The sequence below is a fragment of the Schistocerca americana genome, chromosome 1 (genome assembly GCF_021461395.2).
Source record: "Schistocerca americana isolate TAMUIC-IGC-003095 chromosome 1, iqSchAmer2.1, whole genome shotgun sequence".
Lineage (NCBI taxonomy): Eukaryota > Metazoa > Arthropoda > Insecta > Orthoptera > Acrididae > Schistocerca > Schistocerca americana.
The window spans coordinates 344,436,111-344,459,056 of NC_060119.1; the positions used below are offsets into that span (position 1 = coordinate 344,436,111).

The 22,946-nt window shown below is 42.4% G+C and overlaps 1 protein-coding gene across 1 annotated transcript in view; it reads left to right on the forward strand.

The window, feature by feature from the left end:
* LOC124599145 (tyrosine-protein kinase Dnt-like) overlaps positions 1-22,946 on the forward strand; it is a 560,517-nt gene that overhangs the window by 531,792 nt on the left and 5,779 nt on the right. The window contains exons 5-9 of the mRNA XM_047136052.1: positions 4,931-5,140; positions 17,371-17,486; positions 19,148-19,307; positions 20,011-20,323; positions 21,766-21,902. Coding sequence (XP_046992008.1) covers positions 4,931-5,140; positions 17,371-17,486; positions 19,148-19,307; positions 20,011-20,323; positions 21,766-21,902 — 936 coding nt within the window. The remainder of the gene's footprint in view (positions 1-4,930; positions 5,141-17,370; positions 17,487-19,147; positions 19,308-20,010; positions 20,324-21,765; positions 21,903-22,946) is intronic.

Consider the following 22,946-nt stretch of genomic DNA (forward strand, 5'->3'; position numbering starts at 1 on the left):
GGGTGGAAGGGGTACATAATGCCTACCCCAAGATAATACAAAGAACAACAAAATTAGTTAACTGTTGTTGACTTTTAGTGACAACATATTTTTAAAGAGATATTGATGTGTAAGTATAGTCCTGAAATTGAAATACTGAATTTTACATTCGTTGTGAAAAAGTCACGGCTACAACTACGATTTAAATTTGTGTTAGTTTAAATTAATTAAAAAGTTTAATGGAATCTGGTAGAATACTCTATTAAAAACAATAATATTTTTTTCAGGATTTTAAAGCCTTAAAACTTCGCTTCGTAGATCCAAGTACCACATGAGGAGCGCAAAAAAAAAAAAAAAACAAAAAAAAAAAAAAAAACTCATGGATTAGTTAACAGGAACGGAAATGTTGTGTTGTATTGCAGTGGCACAACAAATGGAGATAAACGAGTAAGACTGAATCAAATCCTCTTTAAACTTCCAACTACTGCAGTTCCGTAGTTAACTAAAAAAAATGCTGTGCCGTGTGTAGTGACGTTCACACATTAAGTATTAAAAAAAAGTGTGCAGTTATCTTTCTTCACAAAGTCTCCAGCCAGTAACAAAAAATATGAGTACAATGCAGATCCAAACACAGTACCCATTATGTCTCTGTTGCAGCCAGTTTAGACACATATATTTCTACTAATAGTTCATAACTGAAGGGATTATCCGAATGGGATAGAAATCGAAGTGATTTACACGTGCGGACAAACAAATGATGGCAATTTCAGAAATACCGGATGATTTATTCAAGAGAAAGAGAGTTTCACACATTGAGAAAATCAATAACGCTTTGGTTCAACTCTGGCGCTTATACAAGTAGTTATTCGGCTTGGCATTGATTGTTAGAGTTGATCATTGTTCCCCTGATCGATATTGTTCCGAATTGTATCTTATTTAGCCGGAAGCTGTGGCCGAGCGGTTCTAGGCGCTTCAGCCCGGAACCGCGCTGCTGCTACGGCCGCAAGTTCGAATCCTGCCTTGGGCATGGATGTGTGTGTTGTTCTTAGGTTAGTCTAGGGGACTGATGACCTCAGATGTTAAGTCCTATAGTGCTCAGAGCCATTTGAACCATTTGTTCTAGGCGCTTCAGTCCGGAACCGTGTTGCTGCTACGGTCGCAGGTTCGAATGCTGCCTCGGGCATGGATGTGTGTCATGTCCTTAGGTCAGTTAGGTTTAAGTAGTTCTAAGTTGTAGGGGACTGATGACCTCAGATGTTAAGTCGCATAGTGCTCAGAGCCATTTCAACCATTTGTTCTAGGCGCTTCAAAAAATGGTTGAAATGGCTCTGAGCGCTATGGGACTTAACATCTTATGTCATCAGTCCCCTAGAACTTTTTTTTTTTTTGGTCATCGGTCTACTGACTGGTTTGATGCGGCCCGCCACAAATTCCTTTCCTGTGCTAACTTCTTCATCTCAGAGTAGCACTTGCAACCTACGTCCTCAATTATTTGCTTGACGTATTCCAATCTCTGTCTTCCTCTACAGTTTTTGCCCTCTACCGCTCCCTCTAGTACCATGGAAGTCATTCCCTCATGTCTTAGCAGATGTCCTATCATCCTGTCCCTTCTCCTTATCAGTGTTTTTCACATATTCCTTTCCTCTCCGATTCTGCGTCGAACCTCCCCATTCCTTACCTTATCAGTCCACCTAATTTTCAACATTCGTCTATAGCACCACATCTCAAATGCTTCGATTCTCTTCTGTTCCGGTTTTCCCACAGTCCATGTTTCACTACCATACAATGCTGTACTCCAGACGTACATCCTCAGAAATTTCTTCCTCAAATTAAGGCCGGTATTTGATATTAGTAGACTTCTCTTGGTCAGAAATGCCTTTTTTGCCATAGCGAGTCTGCTTTTGATGTCCTCCTTGCTCCGTCAGTCATTGGTTATTTTACTGCCTAAGTAGCAGAATTCCTTAACTTCATTGCCTTCGTGACCATCAATCCTGATGTTAAGTTTCTCGCTGTTCTCATTTCTACTACTTCTCATTACCTTCGTCTTTCTCCGATTTACTCTCAAACCATACTGTGTACTCATTAGACTGTTCATTCCGTTCAGCATATCATTTAATTCTTCTTCACTTTCACTCAGGATAGCAATGTCATCAGCGAATCGTATCATTGATACCCTTTCACCTTGTATTTTAATTCCACTCCTGAACCTTTCTTTTATTTCCATCATTGCTTCCTTGATGTACAGATCGAAGAGTAGGGGCGAAAGGCTACAGCCTTGTCTTACACCCTTCTTAATACGAGCACTTCGTTCTTGATCGTCCACTCTTATTATTCCCTCTTGGTTGTTGTACATATTGTATATGACCCGTCTCTCCCCATAGCTTACCCCTACTTTTTTAGAATCTCGAACAGCTTGCACCATTTTATATTGTCGAACGCTTTTTCCAGGTCGACAAATCCTATGAAAGTGTCTTGATTTTTCTTTAGCCTTGCTTCCATTATTAGCCGTAACGTCAGAATTGCCTCTCTCGTCCCTTTACTTTTCCTAAAGCCAAACTGATTGTCACAATTTTCTTTTCCATTCTTCTGTATATTATTCTTGTAAGTAGCTTCGATGCACGAGCTGTTAAGCTGATTGTGCGATAATTCTCGCACTTGTCAGCTCTTGCCGTCTTCGGAATTGTGTGGATGATGCTTTTCCGAAAGTCAGATGGTATATCGCCAGACTCATATATTCTACACACCAACGTGAATAGTCGTTTTGTTGCCACTTCCCCCAATGATTTTAGAAATTCTGATGAATGTTATCTATCCCTTCTGCCTTATTTGACCGTAAGTCCTCCAAAGCTCTTTTAAATTCCGATTCTAATACTGGATCCCCTATCTCTTCTAAATCGACTCCTGTTTCTTCTTCTATCACATCAGACAAATCTTCACCCTCATAGAGGCTTTCAATGTATTCTTTCCACCTATCTGCTGTCTCCTCTGCATTTAACAGTGGAATTCCCGTTGCACTCTTAATGTTACCACCGTTGCTTTTAATGTCACCAATGGTTGTTCTGTCTTTCCTGTATGCTGAGTCTGTCCTTCCGACAACATATCTTTTTCGATGTCTTCACATTTATCCTGCAGCCATTTCGTCTTAGCTTCCCTGCACTTCCTATTTATTTCATTCCTCAGCGACTTGTATTTCTTTATTCCTGATTTTCCCGGAACATATTTGTACTTCCTCCTTTCATCAATCAACTGAAGTATTTCTTCTGTTACCCATGGTTTCTTCGCAGCTACCTTCTTTGTACCTATGTTTTCCTTCCCAACTTCAGTGATGGCCCTTTTTAGAGATGTCCATTCCTCTTCAACTGTACTGCCTACTGCGCTATTCCTTATTGCTGTATCTATAGCGTTAGAGAACTTCAAACGTATCTCGTCATTCGTTAGTACTTCCGTATCCCACTTCTTTGCGTATTGATTCTTCCTGACTAATGTCTCGAACTTCAGCCTACTCTTCATCACTACTATATTGTGATCTGAGTCTATATCTGCTCCTGGGTACGCCTTACAATCCAGTATCTGATTTCGGAATCTCTGTCTGACCATGATGTAATCTAATTGAAATCTTCCCGTATCTCCCGGCCTTTTCCAAGTATACCTCCTCCTCTTGTGATTCTTTAACAGGGTATTCGCTACTACTAGCTGAAACTTGTTACAGAACTCAATTAGTCTTTCTCCTCTTTCATTCCTTGTCCCAAGCCCATATTCTCCTGTAACCTTTTCTTCTACTCCTTCCCCTACAACTGCATTCTAGTCGCCCATGACTATTAGATTTTCGTCCCCCTTTACATACTGCATTACCCTTTCAATATCCTCATACACTTTCTCTATCTGTTCATCTTCAGCTTGCGACGTCGGCACGTATACCTGAACTATCGTTCCCGGTGTTGGTCTGCTGTCGATTCTGATTAGAACAACCCGGTCACTGAACTGTTCACAGTAACACACCCTCTGCCCTACCTTCCTATTCATAACGAATCCTACACTTGTTATACCATTTTCTGCTGCTGTTGATATTACCCGATACTCATCTGACCAGAAATCCCTGTCTTCCTTCCACTTCACTTTACTGACCCCTACTATATCTAGATTGAGCCTTTGAATTTCCCTTTTCAGATTTTATAGTTTCCCTACCACGTTCAAGCTTCTGGCATTCCACGCCCCGACTCGTAGAACGTTATCCTTTCGTTGATTATTCAATTTTTTTCTCATGGTAACCTCCCCCTTGGCAGTCCCCTCCCGGAGATCCGAACGGGGGACTATTCCGGAATCTTTTGCCAATGGAGAGATCATCATGACACTTCTTCAATTACAGGCTACATGTCCTGTGGATACACGTTACGTGTCTTTAATGCAGTGGTTTCCATTGCCTTGTGCATCCTCATGTCGTTGATCATTGCTGATTCTTCCGCCTTTAGGGGCAATTTCCCACCCCTAGGACAAGAGAGTGCCCTGAACCTCTATCCGCTCCTCCGCCCTCTTTGACAAGGCCGTTGGCAGAATGAGGCTGACTTCTTATGCCGGAAGTCTTCGGCCGCCAATGCTGATTATTTATCAAAATTTAGGCAGTGGCGGGGATCGAACCCGGGACCGAAGATGTTTTGAACTTAGAACTACTTAAACCTAACTACCCTAAGGACATCACACACATGCATGCCCGAGGCAGGATTCGAACCTGGGACCGTAGCGGTCACGCGGTTCCAGACTGAAGCACCTAGGCGCTTCAGTACGGAACCGCTCTGATATAGTCGCCGGCTTTCTCGCCGCTTGGGGCGCTAGTGTCGTTCCGGCAGTCAGATGGTACCAACTTATACAGCTGCGAGTGTCGCGATGTGCAACAGACAGCGAGTGCACAGTCGTTACCGCTGCTACAGCCGCCTGGTGTGTGCTGCGTGTGCAGGGAGTCGCGCCACGGGTCGGCCAGCAGCAGCGCGGCGGGCCACGCCTCCCTGCTGCCGCCGCCCCCGCCGCCGGCGCGCGCCACGTCGGCCGCCTCCAGCAACAGCTACGCCAGCCTCCGCACGTCCGCGGGGCCGCTGCCCGCCCCCGGCGCCGCCGCCCAGCCGCCGACCGACATCCACGAGCGCATCGCCCAGCTCACCATACAGAGGTACTTCTCTCTCTCTCTCTCTCTCTCTCTCTCTCTCTCTCTCTCTCTCTCTCTCTGTGTGTCACTTGCTATACATCGAAACCTGGTTTCTCCGGACTAGGTGCGATCGTTGGTCATCCGGATTGTAGAAAATCCGGATAATCTGAAAATCACAAAAGAGGGATGGTAATCGAATGACATGTCGTAAACACACAGGTCATATCCGTTATCACTTAATGATATTAATTATACTGGATGATCAAAAAGTCAGTCTAAATTTGAAAACTGAACTAATCACGGAATAATGTAGACAGAGAGGTACAAATTGACACACATGCTTGGAATGACATGGGGTTTTATTAGAACCAGAAATATACAAAAGTTCAAAAAATGTCCGACAGATGGCGCTTCATCTCATCAGAATAGCAATAATTAGCATAACAAAGTAAGACAAAGAAAAGATTATGTTCTTTACAGTAAATGCTCAATATTTCCACCATCATTCCTCAACAATAGCTGTAGTCGAGGAATAATGCTGTGAACAGCACTGTAAAGTATGTCCGGCGTTATGGTGAGGCATCGGCGTCGGATGTTGTGTTTCAGTATCCCTAGAGATGTCGGTTGATCACGATACACTTGCGACTTCAGGTAACCCCAAAGGCAATAATCGCACGGACTGAGGTCTGCGGACCTGGGAGGCAAGCATGACGAAAGTGGCGGCTGAGCACACGATCATCACCAAACGACGCGCGCAAGAGATCTTTCACGCGTCTAGCAAAATGGGGTGGAGCGCCACCCTTCATAAACATCGTACGTTCCAGCAGGTGTTTATCAGCCAGGCTGGTAGCAGTTACAAAACCGGAATAACGCATTTCCTCAAAGAAAAAAGGCCCGATAACAGTAGATGTGGGAAATCCAACCCATACCGAGACTTTCTCGTCGTGCAATGGAGTTTCCACGACAGTTCTAGGATTTTCGGTAGCTCAAATTCTGCAGTTGTGGGCGTTGCCAGACCCTAGGAGCGTGAAATCAGCTTCGTCGGTCCACAACACGTTACTCAACCAATCGTCATCTTCCGCCATCTTTTGAAACGCCCACACCGCAAATGCCCTCCGCTTCACTAAATCGCCAGGTGACAGTTCATGGTGCCGATGGATTTTGTACGGATAGCATCGGAGGGTACGCCTCAGTGCACATCTTCTGTGCACCGCAGTAGAACGTGGCGCCGCTCCCACACACCTCAACTCGCACAAAAACTAGATCACAAACAGACAACACAAACAGAAAACACGGCATACACAAAGCAAACATCAATTAATATAAGTTAAGAACCTAGAAGTAATAATATAATTTAAAAAAAAAACAATAAGTGCATTCAATAAAACAACGTAAATTGTGCAGCAATATCAATGCTGTAAACATTTTAACTAAGACATGTACACAAATTTAATGTTATAAAATAGTATCAGACTTTTACACTATCAATATTTGCTCATATGATTAAGGCCGACAATGTGTACAAAGATGAAATGGAAGTAATTTCAAGATAATATTACGTTATTCAAATGCACAACTTCACCACAAATTAGGTTTTTTGCACTTTAATTTCCTTGCATAGATCTGCAATGTAACTGCCAATTGTGTAAGCTTGGTACGCAGAAATTTACAACTAGACTGTGACCTAATATCTTCAATAGCTCACATGCCCGAATGAACAGGTGCCATTGGCGACCGTGCAGATCTCTAGAATGAAATTACAATTAAATCAGTACCATCAGCTGCTCGCAGCCGTTGATATACACCAACGGGGACAGTTGAAAATGTGTGCCCGGACCGGGACTCGAACCAGGGATCTCCTGCTTACAAGGCAGACGCTTATCCATCTTCCCTCCCTCTCTTTTTTTTAAGCTCATTTTGTTCGTTTTCGTTCGTTGCGTTTGCTCTGGACGGACGTCGCAAGACTCCCGTTGCAGTTCGTCGTTGATCCATTAACTCAGTTTTTTTTTTTTCTTTACACAGAGGGCAGTTAACCCTCTGACCGAACACGCTGAGCTACCCGTGCTCCATCTGAGCCACCGAGGGCACAGAGGATAGTGCGACTGCAGGGATGTATCTCTGGCACACTCCCCGTGAGACCCACATTCTCAACTTACATTCCACACATAACTTTCGTAGTGCCCCTGTCATTATACACATTACTCGCGGCAGACAATCCACCGAGTCCCGCAAGAGTTCAGGCAATTCGTGTGCATCCACACTGAAGAAAGTCATCAGCCGGTTAGCCTTAACGATATGAAGATGGCATCTGTTCTTTCGGACATGTCCGAAACAGAAATGTGAGCCAAAAAGGAGCGACTTGAGGCTGTCCCGACACACTCATCTAAGTACAAGGGACAATAATAGAAAGTGGGGACGATCGTTAGGGAACTGGGACAGGTGGCAGCCCTAGACCGGGCCACGGTGTCACACTTCGTCTCGCTTGTCTAAGACGTACTGCTCAATATATATAATCCGAAACGTGCACTGGAGGACCCAGATTAATTCTCTGCTTTGATTCACAGGAATAAAATTTACGAGCGTCGTTTTCCCGCGAGACAGGGTTAAACTTCGCTACACTCCACAGCAGCATCATTCCCGTATAGACTGAAAGAGCTTCCTACTTTATCCACTGGGTCATTTACATACATTCTGATCAGTAATAGTCCCGTAGCAGTTCTTAATATTACGCCTGTTGCTACTTTCACATCTGAAGATTTCTCTCCATTAATGACAGGCTATGTTCTGTTTTCTACGAACTTTTTTGATTTTCCGTGCGCTCGTTATTCATTTTGTGAGGGTCGGAGCAGCATCAGGAATTAAAGGATCACGACATCAACTTGGGCATTGGAATCTCCTGCAGCTCTGTATAAGGTTTCATTCGTAGCAAGACACATTGCACATATTGCTGTAGCTAATAGCAGTGTTTGAAATTGTGTTATGTAGTATACTCGTAGTTGTACACTAAACACAAATTAACGATTGAGAAAAGCGTGCATCAGACCTGAAGAACTTAACATTAACTATGACACGACTTGAAGAACTTAACATTAACTATGACACGAAACAATACTCAGATGTGTTGATATGTTCTACTTTATTATTTCTTGAGTACTTCCAAACAACCATCTGCATCTCTCCCGTCGTCCCGAACTGTACAACGTTTGCCTCCCTTCTTCCCTCGAAAAGCACAACACTTTCGCCCGAAACTTCCGAAAATACTTAAGACTTCCTGTGAGTCACACGTAACAGGAGGCCCCAATATGGCCACAAATCCCTCGTGATGTGACTTCGGCCAGTCGCGAACTGCAGACGGCGACAGGCGGAGGGAAAAAGGATTAGTAGTGTCTGCTGCCTTCTGGATCCTGCGGACGAATATAGCAAGCACGGTTTGGCAAGATCAAATGTTCGAATGTGTATGAAATCTTATGGGACTTAACTGCTAAGGTCATCAGTCCCTAAGCTTACACACTACTTAACCTAAATTATCCTAAGGACAAACACACACACCCATGGCCGAGGGAGGACTCGAACCTCCCTCGGGAACAACCGCACAGCCCATGACTGCAGCGGGTTTGGCAAGATCATTGTTTGCGAAATCTGTTGAGCAGTAAACCCCCGGCTCTTTAAAGAATCGAACTCCCATACACCCCGTGTGGTTATAGTTAAGATACAGCTGCTCACAGAGGTCCATTGTGGGCCATAGTTATCGTATGGCAGCGAAACTGGATACACATTCTAATGCGTTAATGCACAACGATTTACACTGACAAAATTACTGACCACCAGGTGCAAATCTGGCACAGTGAAGGAAAAAAATACGTACAGAAATGTTTCCATACATAATGGATAAGGAATGGGACGTGTGCATAGAAGGCCAAAGAAGTGAGAAAGGCATAATGGTGATTTTGTTATTAACTACCGCTTACACAAATTGTTAAATATGAGCTTCAGAGACGTCGACTAGACGCTGTCCAGTGCCAGGTTTGCACTGGTGACCAAAACTGGAACTAATTTTTTTCTGCCGTAAATCTGTTTCGCGTTGGATATATTCCATGTTTCGCTGCCATAAGGCAGCAACAGCCCGTATCGGACCTCCGTGAGCTGCTGCACTTTAATTGTAACAACTCGGTATTAAATAGCTTCAAATGGCTCATTATTTTACAAATGGGTTAAAGTCTAAAATATTTGACTTTATGTATGTAAGCAAGAAGAAATGTAGAAAAGATCTGAAATTATGCCCAAAGTTTGTTAGAAGCCGCTAAGTGCTCTCATTGTGAAACAATAGATGAATATAGTCTGGGTAATTTATCCACCATTTTTGACACAGCTAAATGCTTGTGACGTCATATCTCCTGAACTTTGCGTCTTACAACGACATAATTGTAGAGGTACAGTACTGGCCATTAAAACTGCTACACCACAAAGATGACGTGCTACAGACGCGAAATTTAGCCGACAGGGGAAACAGGAGAAGATGCTGTGGTACGCAAACGATTAACTTTTCAGAGATTGGCGCCGGTGACCACACTTACAATGTGCTGACATGAGGAAAGTTTCCAACCGATTTCTCATTCACAAACAGCAGTTGACCAGCGTTGCCTGGTGAAACGTTGTTGTGATGCCTCGTGTAAGGAGGAGAAATGCGTACCATCACGTTTCCGACTTTGATAAATCTCGGATTGTAGCCTATAGCGATTGCGGTTTATCGTATCGCGACATTGGTGCTCGCGTTGGTCGAGATCCAATGACTGTTAGCAGAATATGGAATCGGTGGGTTCGGGAGGGTAATACGGAACGCCGTGCTGGATCCCAACGGCTTCCTATCACTAGCAGTCGAGATGACAGGCATCTTACCCGCATGGCTGTAACGGATCGTGCAGCCACGTCTCGATCCCTGAGTCAGCAGATGGGGACGTTTGCAAGACAACAACCATCTGCAGAAACAGTTCGACGACGTTTGCAGCAGCATGGACTATCAGCTCGGAGACCGTAGCTGCAGTTACCCTTGACGCTGCATCACAGACATGAGCGCCTGCGATGGTGAACTCAAAGACGAACCTGGGTGCACGAATGGCAAAACGTCATTTTTTCGGATGAATCCAGGTTCTGTTTACAGCATCATGATGGCCGCATCCGTGTTTGGCGACATCGCGGTGAACGCACATTGGAAGCGTGTATTCGTCATCGCCATACTGGCGTATCATCTGACGTGATGGTATGGGGTGCCATTGGTTAGACGTCTCGGTCACCTCTTGTTCGCATTGACGGCACTTTGAAAAGTAGACGTTACATTTCAGATGTGTTACGACCCGTGGCTCTACCCTTCATTCGATCCCTGCGAAACCCTACATTTCAGCACGATAATGCACGACCGCATGTTGCAGGTCCTGTACGGGATTCTCTGGATACAGAAAATGTTCGACTGCTGCCCTGGCCAGCACATTCTCCAGATCTCTCACCAATTGAAAACGTCTGGTCAATGGTGGCCGAGCAACTGGCTCGTCACAATACGCCAGTCACTACTCTTGATGAACTGTGGTATCGTTTTGAAGCTGCATGGACAGCTCTATTTGACTCAATGCCCAGGCGTATCAAGACCGTTATTACGGCCAGAGGTGGTTGTTCTGCGTACTGATTTCTCAGGATCTATGCACCCAAATTGCGTGAAAATATAATCAAAAATGGTTCAAATGGCTCTGAGCACTATGGGACTTAACATCTATGGTCATCAGTCCCCTAGAACTTACAACTACTTAAACCTAACTAACCTAAGGACAAAAATATAATCACATGTCAGTTCTAGTATAATGTATTTGTTCAATAAATACCCGTTTATCATCTGCATTTCTTCTTGGTGTAGCAATTTTAATGGCCGGTAGTGTACATTCAGTTAGTATATCTAGGTACTGTTTGCAAACTGTATTGCAAATAGAGTCGGTAGTAAGTCAGTATCACTAATAGTTCCCACGTACACGTACTCCATAATTACTCTACCATGCAAACATTTGGGGTTACAGTCGTCTGGTATGAGACGTTACGGTGGAGGCGGGGGGGGGGGGGGGGGGGGGCCACCGGGGGCCGATTCGCGCAATAACCCTGGGTTCGGTGTGGGGCGGCGGTGGGGTGCGTGGACTGCTGTGGCCTGTTGTTGGGTTTTGAACCACTGAGGGCCACGGCGGGACGAAGCCTCTCCGTTGTTTCTATGTCTCCGTTCTAATACATACATACATACAAGTCAGTAATATATTAAAGCGTCACGCTTGAAGTTGAAATTCTACTACATGAACAGCGACAATGTAGTGAGCAATAAGCTTTTCTCAAAATGGCTCTGAGCACTATGGGTTAACATCTGAGGTCATCAGTCCCCTAGAACTTAGAACTACTTAAACCTAACTAACCTAAGGACATCACACACATCCATGCCCGAGGCGGGATGCGAACCTGCAACCGTAGCGGTCGCGCGGTTCCAGACTGAAGCGCCTAGAACGGAAGCTTTTCTTCTTTCGTCATTTTGTGGGGATGTCAGCGAGAAAGTTTTTCTTAAAGCTTTGGAATTATGTGCAACCCTTGTTGGCAGTCACTAAATGCTCTCATTCTCAAATATTGGATGATTGAAGTTTGGATATTTCCACTCCATCTGTTAACACTGCCTCAAGACAAACAAACAGTTTCTAACTGGAATACTTGTCTCATGGTGTTAAACTTTTAATGTATGATTAGGTCTCTTAATGAGTAGATTACGACATCATTAAAATTTTTAAATTCAGTCATTAATTGCGCGAAATATTGGAAATTTAGTTTTTGTTGCCCCTAGAAGCCAATAAGCAGGAAACCTGCAACTGATACGGGATTCTGGAGAAGTCGCTTAGCAGTATCGACTCTTACATAGGAGGTATTACAAGGGGCTGGATGCAGCGCACTTTTTCTTCCTGTTTGGCGCCGCTATCGCTCTCTGGCCTCCCTGCAGAGACGCTAGGCCGGCGTCGCCGACTGGCTCGGTGCGGTGCTGGCGGGGAGTGGCCAGCGTTAACTGAAGAGGACGGAGGCGCCGCGCCCGCTTTTTATCCCGGCGGCGCGGCGGCCGCTTCTTACTGCATTCCGGCGCCTTCCGCCGCTGATCATGGCTTCATTTAGCCGCACTGGCGCCGGACTGGCGCCAACGCCAAATCACATAACCAGCAGCAAGAAAGGTCCCATCGTGACCGACCAGTCCCGCCCCACTTGAGACGGTAACAAAACCAGTGTCCCTGTAGTCCTGAGCAGCAAACACGTAAGAGTGGCTGCAGACGATGCACGTAAAAAATCCTCGACATCCAACAGGATTGCTACATGTGACATCGTGCTATATACAGGGTGGTCCATTGATCGTGACCGGGCCAAATATCTCTCGAAATAAACGTCAAACGAAAAAAAACTACAAAGAACTAAACTTGTCTAGCTTGAAGGGGGAAACCAGACGGCGCTATGTTTGGCCCGCTAGATGGCGCTGCCATAGGTTAAACGGATATCAACCGAGTTTTTTGAAGTAGGAACCCCCATTTTTTATTACATATTCGTGTAGTACGCAAAGAAATATGAATATTTTAGTTGGATCGCTTTTTTCGCTTCGGTATGGGCTTTCGGAGCCGAAGGCCCACACGTGTACCCTTGATGACTGCAGGACACAAATCTTGACGCCTCGCCTGCTCCCGTCAACATCGACATTGGACTGTTGATGACTGCACACACGTTGCCTAGTCGGACGAGTCTGGTTTCAAATTGTATGGAGCAGATGGACGTGTACGGGTATGGAGACAGCCTCATGAATCCATGCATCCTGCATGTCGTCAGGGTACTGTTGAAGCTGGTTGGAGGCTCTGTAATGGTATGGGGCGTGTGCAGTTGGAGTGACAGGGAACCTCTGATACGTCTAGATACGACTCTGGCGGGTGACACGGACATAAGCATCCTGTCTGATCAGCTGCATCGATTTATGTCCATTGTGGATTCCGACGGATTTGGGCAATTCCAACAGGACAATGCGGCACCTCAAACGACCAGATTTGCTACAGACTGGCTCCAGGAACACTCTTCCGAGTTTAAACACTTCCGCAGGCCACCAAACTCTCCACATATAAAGATTATTGAGCACTTCAGGGATACCTTGCAACGTGCTGTTCAGAAGAGATCTCCACACCCAAATATTGTTATGGATTTATGGGCAACCCTGTAGGATTCATGGTGTCAGTTCCCTCCAGCACTACTTTAGACATTAGTAGAGTCCATGCCACGTCGTGTTGCGGCATTTCTGCTGCTCGTGCGGGGCCCTACACGATATTAGGCAAGTGTACCAGTTTCTTTGGCTCTCTAGTGTAGTGCGCGCTGTAAACCTCCGCAGGTGGCAATGCAGGCGCTGATTCTGTCATTCTGTCGATCGAACAGAAGCCGAATACTGTCCTGGGACAGTTGTGCCACGCCTGCTCGATCTTTTCACGTAGTTCTGTAAGAGCTGTTGGTTGACGAGTCGCACGAGTCACTTCTCACCTCATCATATTCCACACGTGCTCGATTGAAGTCAAGTCCAGAGATCGTGATGGCCGAGAAAGTTGCTGCACGTCTTGCAGAAAATGTTGAGTTTCACGGGTGATGTGTGCGAGAGGATTATCCTGTTGAGTACGGCAGAAGAATAAGTCTGACAACATTCCGCACGTACGGAGCGCTGGTTAGCGTCCCCTACCGAAACCACCGAAGATGAAGGAAAGTTGTAGCTTATCGCTTTCATCGCTGAAGACTTAGGCGCGCCGTTCCATCTTCCAAGTGATCTTCTGACAGCCCCAGGTGGTCCGTGCACGTCCATGGTGTGGCATGAGCACTGGAAGACCAAGTGGAAACATGGCCCCGCGGTAGGTGACGCTCCGTCAGGATTACTGACAGCCTTGGTAGAGTCAGCCGTGACGAAACTCTTACATCTGGTGTGCAAGAGGTATGAGACAGGGAAATATCCTCAGACTTAAAGAAGAATGTAATAACTGCAATTTCAAAGAAAGCAGGTGCTGACAGATGTGAATAGTATACAACTATCAGTTTAATAAGTCATCGTTGCAAATACTATTCCGAATTCTTTATAGAAGAATAGAAAAATTGATATAAGTCGACCTCGAGGAAGATAGATTTTGATTTCGGAGAAATGTAGCGACACGCGAGGCAGTACTGCTCCTACAACTTTTCTTAGAGGATAGGTTAAGGAAAGGCAAACCTACATTTATAGCATTCATAGACCCAGAGAAAGCTTTTGAAACTGTTGGCGGAATACTCTCGCTGAAATCTCCAAGGTAGCAGGGGTAAAATACAGGGAGCGAAAGGCTATTTACAACTTGTACATAAATCCGACGTCAGTTATACTAGTCGAAAGACATGAAAGGGAAGCAGTGGTTGGGAAGGGAATGAAACAGGGTTGTAGCCTATCGCTGATGTTATTCAATCCGTACATTGATCAACCAGTAAAGGAAAATTTGGAGAAGGAATTAAAGTTCGGGGAGAAGAAATAAAAACTTCGATGTTTCCGGACGACAGTGCATTTCTGTCAGAGCCTGCAAAGGACTTGGACACCCCAAAGGAGGATGCAAGATAAATATCAACGAAAGCAAAACAAGAATAATGGAGTGTGATCGAATTAAATCAAGTGATGCCGAGGGCATTAGATTAGGAAATGAGACACTTAAAGTAGTAGATGAGTTTTGTTATTTGGGCAGAAAAATAATTGATGATGGCCGAAGTAAAGAGGATATAAAATATAGCCTGGAAATGGCAAGAAAGGCGCTTCTGAAGAAGAGAAATTTGTTGAGATCGGCTATAGATTTAACTTTTAGGACGCCCTCTCTCAAAGTATTTGTTTGGAGTGTAGCCTTGTACTGAAGTGAAACATGGGCGATAAAGAGTTCAGACAAGAAGAAAATGGAGGCGTTGGAAATGTGGTGCAACAGAAGAATGCTGAAGATTAGGTGAGTAGATCACGAAATTAATGAGGAGGTACTGAACAGAACAGAAGAAACAAGAAATTAGTGGAACAGTTAGGTTAAAAGAAGAGATAGGTTCATACGACATATTGTGAGACATCAAGGGATCACCAATTTAGTACCTGAGGGAAGTGTAGGGGTAAAAATCGTAGAGGAAGAGTAAGAGATGAATGCAGTAAGCAGATCCAGGAGGATGTAAGTTCCAGCAGTTATGTGGAGATGAAGAGACTTCCACAGGAGAGAGCTGCGTGGAGAGCTGCATCAAACCAGTCTTCGGACTGAAGACCACAACAACAACAACAACAACAACGACGACGACGACGACGACAACATATTTATCTGAGGTATTAAAAAAATTAATTGAAGGCATTACATGTTACATAAATCTTCAAAGTAGTACCTTTTGACGCAAATACATCCCAACTTTCCTGCCACTTTTGAAATGCATCGTGGAAGTAGAATGACGGAAAAAAATGCCATCAACAAGAAATAACCAATGTAGAGTAATTGAATTTTGGGATACGTTTCCCAAGGTAACATGTTTAAGTGATTAGCGTTTCAAGATCACAGGTTAACGCAAGCGCGAAAAAAGCAATTGTGTAAGCGGAGAGCTGGTGCATTAATAACTGGAGCATCCGCCAGAATGTTGAATGCAAGCACACAAATGTGCATTCATTGTGCCGTACAGGTGTCGGGTGTCAATTTGTGGAATGGATTTCGATGCTTGTTGCACTTGGTCGGTCAATACAGGGACGGTGACTGCTCATTGCGGATGACATTGAAGTTGTCGCCCAATGATGTCCTGTATGTGCTCGACTGGGCAGAGGTCTGGTAATCAAGGAGGCCAAAGCAACATTTGGACACCCTGCAGAATATGTTAGGTGAATGCTATCCTGTTGGAAAACACTCTTGCTCATAAACGGTAGCACAACATGTCGAATCACTAGATTGACGTACAGGATGCATGAGATATGCACTGAAGTGCTCCTGCTGCCCTACAAAATTGCTACCCAGTCTAGTTGTAGCTCCTCAATTGGCCTCATTGTAACCAACACATGGCAGTCACTGGCATCGAGGCGCACCAGTTTTTATCAAAAATTATAACAAACCTCCAATCAACTCTCCACTGAGCTCTCGCTTGACACCACTGAAGTCGCAAAAGGTTGTGGTTTGGGGTGAGTGGAATGCACACTACCGAGCTTTCGGCTCGGAGCTGTCGAAGTTAATTGCTGCTGCAGATGCAATTTGATACGCCAGAGCCATACGACGAATAGGATTGATTTCCAACTCGGTAATGGCAGGCACATAGCTGTCCAGAGCCTGTCTTGCAGCTAAACATTCCCGTGACCACCCAGCAATTACATTCCTCCCAAGTCTTTTTTTGCAATATGAGAAAGAATGTCCAACTTCTTGTAGCCTAAGTTACACAATCTTGTTCAAGCTCAGTGAGCTGTTGATAATGGCGCCTTCGTCGTCTTAAAGGCATTCTCGACTAACATCAACTCACTATGTCCAGTCTGAAAGGTAACTAACGCTCATGACCATTACTATGTGTATTTAAAGCAAACAGGATTTACATTCTCACAGTGGCTCTAAAGGCGCCACTCATAAGCGAATGACTTGTAATTTGAATAGACAACATCTTTCAGATGTAGAAACACACCTATGAACTTTCGTTTCTCTCACGCAACTCCGTATTTATTGTTTAAGAAGTGACAATTTTCATCATCTTAGCAGCCATGCTCCAATTAATATGCTTAAGTCCTACTGGATTATTACAGGCAATGAATAAGTAAAAAAATATTTTCTGCTGTTAATTTTACATTTATCCACAAATATAAATATATTTATATTTTTCAGAGGGGGTGGGCTGTATACAGAGATGTGATACACTGAAAAACCATGTATAATTAGGCCTTACTGCTGCAAGCCAGTGCAGTATTTTCCCACACACTGTTTACTCTATAGATATGCTGCAGATATGATTGCTTGGTCCGAGGTAAACTAGCACATCAGTAATCCCAACTAAAGTTGTTAATTGTGTATCAACATGTATTTCTTTATTACCTTTCAGAATCAAAATATATTGATTAAATTGGTTGCTATTGGAAAAGTAGCTTATTTCATATAGTAGTGCTGAATAAAAGTATTCAGATCTTTGGAGAGTTATCAAGGCATTTGAAAATTACATTTTGTAATAATGATGTATCTTTATAGGTGTCGTGTGCGTCTGCGTAGTGTGGTTCTTGAAGGAACATTTGGTAGAGTGTATCGTGGTTCATACACTCATGAAGATGGCGTGGAAGAGGAAGTGCTAGTCAAAACTGTGACAGGTACCATTTTTCCTTCAAAATGATATACATAAATCTATGAGGCAGTATCAAACCAAAGTTTATAATGTTGAATACTATAATATGCCAGAAAACAATACTTTACTGACAATAAGAAATTTAATTCCCCATTTTCGTTGAATTAACCTCTAACAAATGGTAGGAAACTCAACTGTGTCCATTGATAATCATAGAAAGCAGAGTTGGAATGTAGGAAAAGGTAGGTTGCTGCTAATTGTGGCAGAGGTATTGAGTTGCAGACAGGCACAATGAAAAATACTATTGAACATTTGAGCTCTTGGATAGAAGGGCATTCTTCTCAAACAGAGAAAACACACACACACACATACACACACACACACACACACACACGGCCTCTTTCTCTGGGTGCTGAGGTCCAATGTAGCAGTCTTTTTCATTGTGCCTCTCTGTGACTCAACACAAGGATTACCAACATTTGATCATGGTTTTAAGGGGGATGATAACCATCTAACCATGATTTTAAAGGACATTTAAGGCATAATTGGGTGCAATAAATTCCAACTGCACGTACTACATCACATTTTCTTGGAATGGTTAACAATGGAGATATAAATATAAAAAACTGGCAAGCATGATTTAGTTTTACTCTTGTTAGGCCATACATTATCATATTTTGGGATGATTTCACAAACTGAGAGAAAGTTTTTAGAGTGCAAAAACATGTAATAAGACTTATTTGTGGTGGAAGTTCTAGAAAAGCATGCCATTATCTGTTCAGATAATTAGATGTAGTAACTAATGCTTCTCATTATATTTATTTTCATGAACCTTGTTTCCATAAATGGACAAACAGAAAAAATACTATACGTAAATTATAGGATTGATTATTACTTGAAAACTTGGAGATCTGCCAGTCATGGAATACGAAATATCAATAGTACTGTGTGGGCTTGATAATAAATATTTCATCAGTGATCACCATTATAAAATGATCATGGTAGAAATACACAGGAGAAACAGGTGATCAGTAGGGGAGCTGGGAGGATTAAAAAGAATTCCTATACAGGAGATCCTGGGAAATGTGGAGTGTTGGTCACCTTACTCATCACTTCCTCTGTGTGTTGTGTAGCAGTCTATTCATTTCACGTTATTCCATCTTGAACTTTCCATTGTTTGAATTGTAGTATCTATTACATCCCCCTCACTCCCCTGTCCCACCCACCCCCTTCAAAAAAAGTAGGGAAATAAGGTAGGGAAATAAATAAATAAGGCAATTTTCTCTGTTGGTTTGTTATTATTATTTCTGTTATTTATTTTTCCTTTGCTCTTCCACCCGTCATGCTAGTACGTAGCCAATTATATCTCTTTACATGTTTTGTTGCCAGCATTTTTTCTTTGGGCTACATCCTGAATACTTGCATTTATGTTACAATTACTGTAATTAGGTATGCTTTGTGTTGCTTATTATGTTCATTTATAACTTATCAACATAGCAAGTAGCTTATTATGTCTCTTTATTTTGTTTGCCAGTTTTTTTTCTGCTGGTTGCATCCTTAATACTTGCACTTATATTACAGTTTCTGTAATCTGGTACACATTCTGTTATTTATTAAGATGTATTATAACTTGTTGATGTAGCAAGTTGCTAACTACATGCTTGTTTTTTAATTTCCTTGAAACAGATCATGCATCCCAAGTACAAGTTTCATTGTTACTGCAAGAGGGAATGGCAATGTATGGCTTCAGCCACAAGAATATTTTGTCTGTGCTGGGTGTGTCCATTGAAGACCACACTTCACCTTTTCTCATTTATCCATATCATGGTTACACAAACCTGAAAAGGTAAGCATCTGTTTTTGCTTATCTATTACTATTATTAAAATAACATAATTTATCTGCAGTGCAGGGGTGTGGAAGGGGGGAGAGTTTTGTTAAAATTCTTTTCAGATCCTAATCAGAAGTGGTTCTGTTGATGTTCTTCACGTGGGTACATGATCCACTATGTATTTACCATTGATTCTGTGCACATTAAAGTAAATGTTAGTCTGTGGTCCAGTTCACATAAGTTTTATTCATAAGTTACAGTTCTTTACTTTAATAGATACAGTTTTTTATCTTGAATGTCTGTGATATATCTTGTGTACAAATGAGGTGGTATGTGTAAAATCAGAAGGAAGGAGAGAGGTTGATGAGTGACAACTCACGTCTAAACCATGCCATTTAATTAATCAGTCCTAATCTTTTTATGTTTAGCTCACCATGTTGGTGAATTACATTAAGAGGAGTTTCATGTGCATAAGATGTCCTCCTTAGTTTATATTATTTTTTCTTTACTCATTATGAACTATGTTATTGGCATTATCTATGTAGAAGGCTTTTTGATGTTATGTTATTAACTTTATCTTCTTGAATGTAGTGTCTGATGCATTTGAAATGTATATCAAAGTAAAATATGTATTTTCCCATTGCAAAACTATTCCTCACTGACTGTAATATCTTCTCAAGCATAATTAAACACAACTCATAAATAAATTGCTCATTTCAGGTTCCTGCAGAAATGTAAGCTGTGCCCGGAAGGTGTAGCACATACTCTGACAACACAGGAGGTGGTCGACATGGCACTGCAGATTGTGGCAGCAGTGCAATTTCTGCACAAGAAGCGACTCGTGCACCGTGACCTCGCAGCACGGAACTGTGTTGTCGATGAGAGGCTGCATGTGCAGCTCACAGACTGTGCTCTCTCACGCGATCTCTTCCCTGCTGACTACCATTGTCTGGGTGACAACGAGAATCGCCCTGTTAAATGGCTGGCTATAGAAAGTCTCCTTCACAACAGCTATTCACCAGCATCTGATGTCGTAAGTTGAACAACTTTCAGTAGAAGTGTAACTAAATCATACAGTGGAAACAATAAAGAATACCTGAACAAGACGCTATGTCTGGCTATGAAATTGTTATTTTCTATATACATAAATGATCTGTTGTACAAGGTGTGCAGCAATCTGCAATTGTTTGCTGATGATTATATGGTGTATGGGAAGGTGTCAAATGAAAATTCCAGATGACTATACAAAATTTCTAATTGGTTTGATGAATGACAGGTAGCTCTAAATGTACAAAAATGCAAGTTAATGTGGATGCGCCCATTATGTTGGGGTACAGTGTTAGTAGTTTTCCTTGATACAGTTACATCATTTAAACATCTGTGCCTAATGTTTCAAAGCAGTATGAAATAGAATGAGCATGCGGGGATTCAGGTAGGGAAGGTGAATAGTCAACTTCAGTTTATTGGGAGAATTTTGAGCCAGGGTGGTTCATAGGTAAAGGTAACTACAAATAGAACACCAGTGTGATCTGTTTTGAATACTGCGTGAGTGGTTAGGACCTGCTTCATGACAGATTAAAGGAAGTTACTGAGCAGTTGAGAGGTGTGCCGCTGGATCATTAGCAGTAGGTTTGAACAACATGCAAGTATCATGGAGATGCTTTGGGAACTAAAATGGGAATCTCTGATGTTCTTTTGAAGGAACACTACTGAGAAAATTTAGAGAACCCGCATTTGAAATTGACTGTGGAATGATTCTACTGCCGCCAACATACATTTTGTAAGAAAAGACAAGAAATTAGTGCTTGTACTGAGGTAGATAGACAGTATTTTCCTTTGGTCTATTTATGTGTGGAACAGGAAAGTAAATGGCTAGTAGAGATACAAGGTAGCCTACCCACACATTGTACATTGGCCTGTGGAGTATATATGTAGATGTAGATGTAAATGTAGAAGTATTCAAACAGAAACAGTAGCAGAACAAAAAATGGAATGTGTCTTAGGTGGCAAAGAAAACTTATTGTACTAGCACACATGTATGAACGACTGACGTCAAAGCTTACGTTGAGCTCTTGAAGTGAATGCCTGAATCTAGAATATTAAAATTCATACTAACAATCCTAATATATGTCACAAGACTTTTTAATTTCATCTAAATAGTTACATAAAGTTCTTCTGTTTAGTACTGTTAATTGAAACATGACTCAGGCAGTAGACTGATACTGAACTGCAGAGATCTTACTAGCTGCCACCTGAAAATTTTGCAGCAATTACTTGCTTATCTTTTATTATTTACATTCTTACATTCTGAGAACTTTGCTCATTTGTAGTGTGTGTGTGTGTGTGTGTGTGTGTGTGTGTGTGTGACAGAGAGTGAGAGAGAGTGGGGTGAGGGATCTGTTTGTTTCTTATCCAACACATTGAGTATCAGAGTGTATTGAGGTACTGAAGTAATAAAATCTTACTTTGTTTCAGTGGGCCTTTGGAGTACTACTCTGGGAGCTAACAACGCTGGCACAGCAACCTTATGCAGAGATTGATCCATTTGAAATGGCTGCATACCTCAGTGATGGTTTTAGGCTTGTGCAGCCTGTAAATTGTCCTGATGAACTGTGAGTTTCCTCTTTATCTTATGATCTGATTTGCTGTGACTTGTTAAAGAGGTTGTAACACTATTAAACAGTCTAATGTCATAAGCTGGGTATAATATACTATACTGCTCACTGCAGTTGGCATATTGAAGAAATTAGGCTTATTAGGAAATAAACATCCACTCATTTCTTATCCTAATTTCCTGCTCCAGTTTTCTCTGTCACACTCTATTTGGACAGATGATATACTCACATTTACAGAGCATCTCAATGGCAATGTAAGGAATTATGACCTCACAGAAAAGAAATCAAAGTATTAAAATCTCAGTCTGATATTCTTTAACAGTTTTTTTTGTACACATTTAGTTTCTTTTATCTTATTTTCCATGTTTTAGGCACAATTAAAGGCTTAGACAGAACATCAGGAATAATATGATTTTTTTTTTTATTTAATAAATATTTCAGGTGTAACAGTATTCATTCTGGCACATACGAGCATAAATTGTGAGATCTGATAGGCCAGTTGTGATTTCAGTGAAACAGTTGAACAGACACGTAAGACCACAGATGTAATGTGTGATAGGATGGTGTAGTCATTTCAATCAGTCATTACTGCTTTGAATCTTCTTTGTGTAGATTCACCACTATTGTCAAGGAATTGTTGGCAGAATTCTGTACGTACTGGGAAGAGTAACCTGCCACTCCGGAAGCATTTTGTGGCATGCTAGTGTAGATGCAGTTCTGCTGGCAGGCTTACATCAAACATGACCAGTGGGGTTTTAAGTGTGATAAACACGCAAGTTACTTGCTTCAGTTTCCAGAGAGATTTGATGTATAATAAATATCGAAAAGGCCATCAGATGTAACTTCATCGTCAGTTTATTTCATTGGCTAACAGTTTAAGTGATATAATATTCCATCTTGAGACCCTCTATTCTAGATAGAATTTTTCAATGACAAAATGTATGTGCAAGGATCATTCTGTAATGAAAGAGACAAATTGGTTTGGAGAAAACAGCATTTATTTTTACAAAGCAATACTTTTTCTACTTTTCGATATAACTC